Below are 8401 nucleotides of genomic sequence, written 5' to 3'. Positions count from 1 at the left end.
GAGAGAAGGAGAGAGAGAGAGAAGGAGAGAGAGAGAGGAGAGAGGGAGAAGGAGAGAGGGAGAAGGAGAGAGAGAGAAGGAGAGAGAGAGAAGGAGAGAGAGAGAAGGAGAGAGAGAGAGAAGGAGAGAGAGAGAAGGAGAGAGAGAGGAGAGAGGGAGAGAGAGAGGAGAGAGAGAAGGAGAGAGAGAGAGAAGGAGAGAGAGAGAGAAAGAGAGTGGGAGAGAGGGAAGGTGAGACAGACTGGGTCTGGCTTGCACCTTTGAAACTTCAAAGCCTACCTACCACCAGTGACACACTTCTACCCAAAAGGTCACACCTACGTCAACAATGACAGACTTCCTAGTCCTTCTATTCCTTCCGAATGGTGCCACTCCCTTGGCGACTCCAAATGAGCCTACAAGGGCGATGTGTATTCAAACCACCCCAGCTGTATGTGTTTAGGTGTTTAGTGCCTCTCGTGGTTCCTGCAATGCAATCGGTGTTTGACAGTAACAGCTATTTAACAAGCACTGAGAAACTGGGCAGCACAGGGAACAGAAGCTCAGGGTTAACCGTAACCTCTATGCTACCCAGCAAGCAATCCTGGCAAGTTTTGTTTGTGTCCCATACAATCCCTGTGAGTGTGTCTTAAATTTACTCTTGCATTTTTATAAGGCTTATTTTCGTACTTTTAAAGTTTTCCCTCAATCCTTGCAGAAGAAGAAAGGCTTAATAGCGAGACTACACAGGCAGGTCTCCAGGCAATTCTCTGGGGAGTATACATGACAATTGTTATAATTGTAATAATATTTTTTAGGAAAAACAGTTAGTAGCCAACCTACTGTGAGCCATTAAATCGGGTATAGTAGCAACTTTTCTCTCGTTGCTTATGGCAAAATATTGTACAAAAGCAACTTAATGAGGGTCTTCATATTTATTTGACCTTAATGTTTTGAGGGTACACTCCATCATGACAGAGAAGTAACAGGAGGCAGCTGGCCCTATTATGTCCACAGTCCGGAAGCAAACACACATGAAGGCTGGTGCCCAGCTTTCACTTTCCTTACTCAGTCCAGCACACAGTTCAGGGGATAAAGCGCCCCAGTTAAGCTGGATCTTACCAGCTAAATGAGCCCAATAATAGAACCTCCCTCACAGACCATACCCAGAGCTTTGTCCCTTAGGTGATTCTAGATCTGTCCCAATTGGCAGTATGGAGCATCACACAGGGTTAGGGCATTCTGAATAGCACATGTTGCAAATGGGTAATCTATGATAGCCCTTTGGTCACCAACACAGCATTGGAAATGCATCAGTAAGCCCAAGTTTTTTTTTGTTTTTTTTGTTTTTTGAGACAGGGTTTCTCTGTGGCTTTGGAGCCTATCCTGGAACTAGCTCTGTAGACCAGGCTGGTCTCGAACTCACAGAGATAAGCCCAAGTTTTTAAAAGCAAACTTGATTGTAATGATTGTCACAGTATCTGATATCAGAAAATAGCCAAGAAACTGAAGCTATGCAGGTTCCGATAGAACTTCTCTTTAAACCTTGGTATCTCTAGGGTGGTGGCCACGACTCAGTGGCGCATCAGAGGCGCTTCGGGAAGTTTTTAAGATGCCGGTGCCTGGGTCAGCCACCTCCGGCCAACTGAGACTTTCTCTGGAAAGCTCCTCCATGATTCTAATTGCATCTCTTGCTTAATTTTAAAGAGGAAACGTCTCAGTGCAGAGGGCACTTTCTTTAGCTTCTGCTGCTATAAATTTCCCGGCTTTTGTGTTTCTCACGAGATAGAATAGTCACAGCTTTTCCGGGCCGGTTTCTGGCTGGCAGTCGTGTGTGTGACTGCAAACTCCCTTTCTTCCGCAGCACATCATGCTCGTGCAGCGCCAGATGTCCGTGACAGAAGACGATCTGGAAGAGTTCCAGCTTGCTCTGAAACACTACGTGGAGAGCGCCTCGGCCCAAAGCGGGTGCCTGCGGTAAGTGCTTGCATACCAGCCCCCACATCTACACAGATGGTGAGCGTGGGAGTTTAGGTGAGGGCGCAGGGGGTGCCAGAGCACAGGCATCTCCAGGTCCTCATGTTCAATTCTGCAGAGCAGTCCAGCCCTCTGGGGTATGGCATTTGCAGAGTTTAGCAGGATATTTTCTGTTTGATCTCTGAACCGGAGGTGATTTAAACGTTAGGCATACCGAGGAAAATAAAGTGGAAAGTCATCGAATAAGGTTTTCAAATAGATTGCAATCTCCCCTTTTGCACACAGGCCACCAGCACCCAATAGAAATCATCTGTGTAGACAAGACTCCCACTCATGGATGTTTTACCTCAATTACCCTGTGGACTAATGACCATTCCACTATTATGAGAATAATGGGGCTCTCCAAAATGAAGATTTCAGACCTTGATTGCTTCATAAAAGCAGTGGCAGCGTCTCTTTCCTCCCTAAACTCCATGGCCTCCTCTCCACTGTTGTGTCAAGACTCACAAAACATGCTACACCTCATCCATAGTTTTCCAGTACATCCTGTCCAATAAGCCAGTACTAGAATAATTGTCCCCAAACAGTGGTAGGGTTCCAAATATCACGAGGACTCTGTGGTACCTCTCCCAGGAGCATCCTGTTGAATGTTGGGCATTTGCCTAGACTTTTAGTTTGCTGGCTTCAGACAGAAGCCCATAGGCACAGCCATATACAAGGAGCACTACCTGTTCCTTCTTACCGTGCCTCAGACCTGACCAGGCTCTTCCATAGATACACACCCAGGCAGTCTCTCACGCCATACCACAAGTCCACAGCACAGACAAACTTACCTATGTTCAGAAAACATCCACAGCCATGTCCCTCTACCTGTGAGCTTGTTTTACTGCATCCCTAATGCTCTTTCAACGTCCATGAGGTAGGAAGATAACTAGTTCAGAGATGAGTTGAAGTTCAACCTGGTAGCTGTAGTGAGGACCTTGTCCCAAACACAGAAAAGCATTAAGAATGTACTTCAGAAGTAGAACAGTTGCCTAGCGTGTATAAGGCCCTGGGTTCAATCCCTAGTCACACACACACACACACACACACACACACACACACACACACACACTTATGGAATGTTTTTTTTTAATATTTATTTATTTATTTAGTATACAATATTCTGTCTGTGTGTATGCCTGCAGGCCAGAAGAGGGCACCAGACCTCATTACAGATGGTTGTGAGCCACCATGTGGTTGCTGGGGATTGAACTCAGGACCTTTGGAAGAGCAGGCAATGCTCTTAACCACTGAGCCATCTCTCCAGCCCCTTATGGAATGTTTATGTGTGAACCGAAGACCATGAAATCTGAGCTAAATTCATCAATTCTTTCTCCTTGGCTGACCTGGCATCTCTGCAGAATGAGTATCAGCAACTCCTCACCTCCCAGTGCAGCCTTTGTAAGAGACCCTAGGAAATGTTGCACTTCCATGACTGCCATTCTACTTCATATCAGGATCAGAAGAGCACAGATAAAAGCATTTTCACCCTTGGAAGAATTAGAGATTTGCCGAGGCAGGGACATATGTAGTTTCTAAAAACCCACTCATTTAAAAATAAAACTACTTGGAAAACACAAAAGGAACCTGTGCAATTGCAGAACATTGAACTCAGTAAACTTTTTGAAATAGCAAGGATAGAAAGAAGAAAAGTCTGCCAAATTCCCGGGGATTTGTTAGATGTTTTATATTTGTTAAAAGTTTTTAAATTTCTGAAACCACGTTGGGCACCAAAATAGCCCCAGAGAGGAGGAGCACGCTGTGGCAGGTCAGAGAGGCAATATGAGTGATGGGAGCAGAGGCGAGGAGAGGACCATTTGCTGGGGAAACTCCAAGTCTTGCCTTTTCCTCTGCAGCACTGGTCTGTTCCTTAGTGGCTCTTCATCCACTTGCTGCTGATTCTTCAGCCATTTCCAGGGCAGGAGTTGTCAGAATGTAGATCTTACCAGATGTAAGGAGTATCAGAAAATGACCACACAGGTGGAACGCCCTATGCAAGAGACATCTCCCGTCTCCATTCAATGTTTCTAATGTGTTAGTTAATCAGTCCCAACTCTCTCCTTGTTGACGAATCATCAAATGCCACTCACGTCAGCCGTTGTCATCCTGGGTACCTTCCGCAGCTGCCTAGTGCTGGGCTGATGAAGCTATGAATTAGCAAAGGTTTTATATGTTTCCCATGATGAAGGCCAATGATCTGTTTGATCTTTGAGTTCTCCATGCTGGAGAGAACTGGCTTCTATTGCTTATCTCTGACCTCCATATACCTACCCTGGTGTGCACACTTCACACACACACACACACACTCTTTATATATCTTTCATGCAAGTGGCTCTATCATGATATATGCAGCTCATTACTTCCTCTGCCATTGCGAGTCGCCAGCTCCTGGGAGAGAATCACCAGTTGAGTCAATGGCATACACAGTGTGCTCGTAGAATCAGCCTTGACACCAGACAGAATCACCAAAGGCAGAAGCTACTTCCTGAGATCTAACTTTGGAAACAGGATCCTTACTCATAAAGGTAGAAAGCAATTCCAATCATATTCTTGTTCCAAAATTCTACAGTTTTTAAATAGAACTAAGTGATCTGTGAAGCTACTTACTCAGCTACAAAACTCTAGAAATTGATATGTTCATATTTCCAATGTCAAGGGCCCAGGAAACGTGACTGTCAATTATATTGCAAAAACCATTCTTGAGACCCCCTTAAGAATTAATGATGCGCACCGGAGCATCAACATCAATCTGTATGGATAAAATATGGTGGCCAAACCAAGAGAAATGTGGGGAGTACGTCCCTCCTGTTTCATCTATTCATCGCCCTGTGGGCGAGGCAGAACAGGCTTCAGGAGAAGAAAGCAAACAGAGTAAGAAGGTGTCCTCTACAGTCCTTAGAGAACCATTTCACAGAGGGGGAAACTGAGGTTGAGTGATGGGCCAAAGGGGCCCCTTAACGAGTGGCAGATCCATTGGGACATTCTTTAGCCCACTGCCCCATCTCACCACGACATCCTTCCTCTTTAATCCTCTACCAGTCCTTCCCGAGCTAGGGCATTGTGCTGACAGGTGAGTCTCGTTGGGAGGGCAATGCTGGAGATCACAGGCAGGGTCTCTCACCCGCTACACAAGTGCTCCACCAATGAGTACATCTCCAATGCTTGATGTCTTGAGGGCTATCCCACCACACAGCCAAAGCTGGCCTCAAACTCCAGACCCTCCTACATCTGTCTTCCAAACGCTGGAGTTATAGGTTTACAGGCCTTTCTTTGCTAGTCCAGAAAATGTAACATTCTCACAGTACAATAGCTAAGTAATATTAATAACTCCTCTGCAGGAAGCCATTAATGAGGGCCTGAAATGCTAGGCTGCATGATTTAATCTTTATTCTAAGAAAAAGAGTTGAAATTTGCAATATATTTGAGCATTAGAGACACCTTCAAGATACTAAATCAGCTGTAGATTCTCTTCCCAGGAAAAAGTATATTTGCACATCAATTTGCAGGTCACTTTGGAGGATTGTGGAGAAAGTCACAAAGTTTACCCAGGAATTTCTGGGTTAGGAACACAAAACCCTGATTGTATTATCATCATGCAGCTAATACTGAGAAGAATTTTAAGTTGAGCTAGTATATTAGTACATTATACCTAATAAAGAAAATTATATTTTTAAAATTATAAAAATACCATATTACAAAAATAGAATGTCCTTTATTCGTGCTCCACACTGCCATAAGCAGTATCTTTTAAAATAAAAATATATTAAAATTCCTTTGTGTAGTTACTGCCATCTGCTGGTCATCAATAGATAAACCCCAAATATTTCACTGATAAATCCTTATTTTTTGATCCTTCATTTTGTTTCCTAATTTAAATATATTATGAAACATGAGACTAAAAAGATATCCTTTAAGAATTCAATTTTTAGATGTATTGCACTTTCTTTTCTTGCACAAACCCGTGAGCTTCGCAAGCATGCCCCTCCGTTCTGCCTCAGGGTTGGGTTGGCTCTTCTTCATCTGTTACTTGTTCAGCTCTCCCCTCGGTTTTACACAACTGTCTTCTACTATGCTCCACACTGCTGTGAGCAGAATATATTAAAACAATTTTAATACATTTTGGTACAAAAGATGCTTAGTAAAACTTTTGAATGGGGACTGGGGGGATGGCTCAGTGGTTAGGAGCACTGGCTGGTCTTCCAGAGGACCCAGGTTTGACTCACAACTGCAGCCCATTTCAGGAGACCACGATACTCTTTCTGGCCTCCATGGCACAAGACATGTAAGTGGTACACAAACATACGTACAAGCAAAACACAAACAATAAGCTAAGAACTTTTTAAATAAGTGTGCAAAGATAATATCAACCAAAAAATTATATAACAAAATTGATGCAGTGGGCCACTCAGTTATTGATAAATGCACTTGTTATTCTGCCAGGCTTAAGTTACTTTGTTTCCTATACATACAGGTAACATTGCTGCACATTCCATACAGAGATTAGAAAATTTGGTTCACTTTTGTCCGTGTGTGCACTCAGAGTGGTTGTGGATGTGTGTGTCGATGTGTGTGCACAGGTACACAGCTGGAGGCAGACTTAGCACTGAGGACTGGGCAACTTGTCATTTTTGCTTGGCCTGAGCCATTTCTCCCACCCCTCCTTTCCTGCTTTAATTTCCAGGGCCCAATCATGCCTTTTCTATTTCAGTATTTCTATACAGAAGCTTGCAAATGAATCTCGCTACATGATTTATGAGTTCTGGGAGAACAGCAGCGTGTGGAACCGGTAAGTTGCAAGGAAAAATGACTGGTGTCATTAAACGTGGGTGTGGCGGTCACATGGAGACACTTTCACTGTTGGCACAGTTGTTTTTGCTTATTTTTGTGGTGCTACAGACTGAACCAAGGGCTCTGAGCATGCGCGGCAAGCACTCTGTCACTGGTGCATCCCAGTTTCCCTCTAAGTTTATGCTGTGAAATCAGGTGGAAAAGTTGTCCAGAATGATCTTGCACTTACTCTGTAGCCCAGGCAGCCCTTGAATTTAAAATGCGTTTGCTTTAGCCTCGAGCATCTGGGATTCAGGCCTGTGCCACCACATCTGAGGTATCTATTTCCTTCTCAAATCGTGCCTGCCCTGTTCCACTGAATCCTGCAATCTTTGGAATTTATGTCATACTTTGATGATGATCCCACTCTGAGTGTTTGCACTTTACTGATTGTCTTGGTAAAGCAGAATTAGACAGGGTCACAGGTATCTCAGGAAGAAGTGATGAGTGGGTGTGAGATTTTATAAAATGAGTTCTGTGGACATCATTGTGTTTACATTTAAAACAGTGGTTAATACAACTTTTCAAAATGCCCTTAAAGATTACAAATATAAGAAGGACATAGGAAAAGCTTACAAGTCAGCTTTGAAAGTCAAAATGATTACCACACTGTCAATGGAAAGTGAAAATGATTACCACACTATCAATGGAGCTTTACTGTTTATTTAAAATTGGGGGGAGAAATATACAATTTAAAATATGTGATGAAGGAACCTTTTGTTCTATCACATAAAGAGTTCCTGATGGTTTTAGTTAGCACAGAAAATATAGCTCTCCAATAATCAGCATTTTAGGGGGCTAAATATGGAAACAAAAGAATGCTGGGAAATTGAACTGATTCATATTTCACCTCAAATTGTTACTTTTGTGGCTTCAAGAAGCAGTCTTGGTGTGCAGTTCAATGGCAGAGCGCTTGTCCAGTAATAAATAATTGAAGTGCTTTGTGCTATAATAAGGACACAATGGCAACAATTTATTTCAGGCAGAGTCTGGAAGGCAACTTAGCTCCAAGCACACTGGCCGTTTTAAGGATGAGAATTGTATTCTCTGTTAGAAGATTTACAGTTCCTGTTCTTAGCCTGTCCTTCAAGCAAATTTTAAAATTCTGTCATTTCTCCTGGAACTCAGCCTACCTCCTGTTGTTGCATGTTTTGTATGCTTATCTTAAATGGCCCTTTCTTCTAAATTTCTGATAATTATTACTCTTCAGGTTGTGTTAAAGTTAGATAGCATTAAAAGCAGACTGTGTCTGGTCATTTAGTTCAAACCACCCCAAATCGTGCCATCTTGGTTGAATTTGGTCTCTGCTGTACTCTACTTGGGAAGGCTTGAAACAAAGATGCACGGCTTTAACCTGCAATCACTTCACAGCCACCTCCAGACAAATTACAGCAAGACCTTCCAAAGAAGCAACGTGGACTTCCTGGAAACTCCGGAACTCACGTCTACGATGCTTGTTCCCGGTAAGCACTCTTGTGCATGCCCTGCTTCTCTAAGCTTTTCTACCACACTTGTGCACGCCCTGCTTCTCTAAGCTTTTCTACCACACTTGTGCACGCCCTGCTTCTCTAAGCTT

The 8401-nt window shown here is 43.4% G+C and overlaps 1 protein-coding gene across 1 annotated transcript in view; it reads left to right on the top strand.

The window, feature by feature from the left end:
• Window positions 1-8401, top strand: part of Necab1 (N-terminal EF-hand calcium binding protein 1) — a 149356-nt gene that overhangs the window by 134579 nt on the left and 6376 nt on the right. Inside the window, exons 10-12 of the mRNA XM_005362331.3 lie at window positions 1844-1956; window positions 6707-6784; window positions 8197-8288. Of these exons, the coding sequence (XP_005362388.1) occupies window positions 1844-1956; window positions 6707-6784; window positions 8197-8288 (283 nt within the window). The remainder of the gene's footprint in view (window positions 1-1843; window positions 1957-6706; window positions 6785-8196; window positions 8289-8401) is intronic.

This window comes from Microtus ochrogaster, linkage group LG5 (assembly GCF_000317375.1).
Source record: "Microtus ochrogaster isolate Prairie Vole_2 linkage group LG5, MicOch1.0, whole genome shotgun sequence".
Lineage (NCBI taxonomy): Eukaryota > Metazoa > Chordata > Mammalia > Rodentia > Cricetidae > Microtus > Microtus ochrogaster.
The sequence above is the reverse complement of the archived record's forward strand: the minus strand, read 5'-3'. Positions and strand labels throughout refer to the sequence as shown.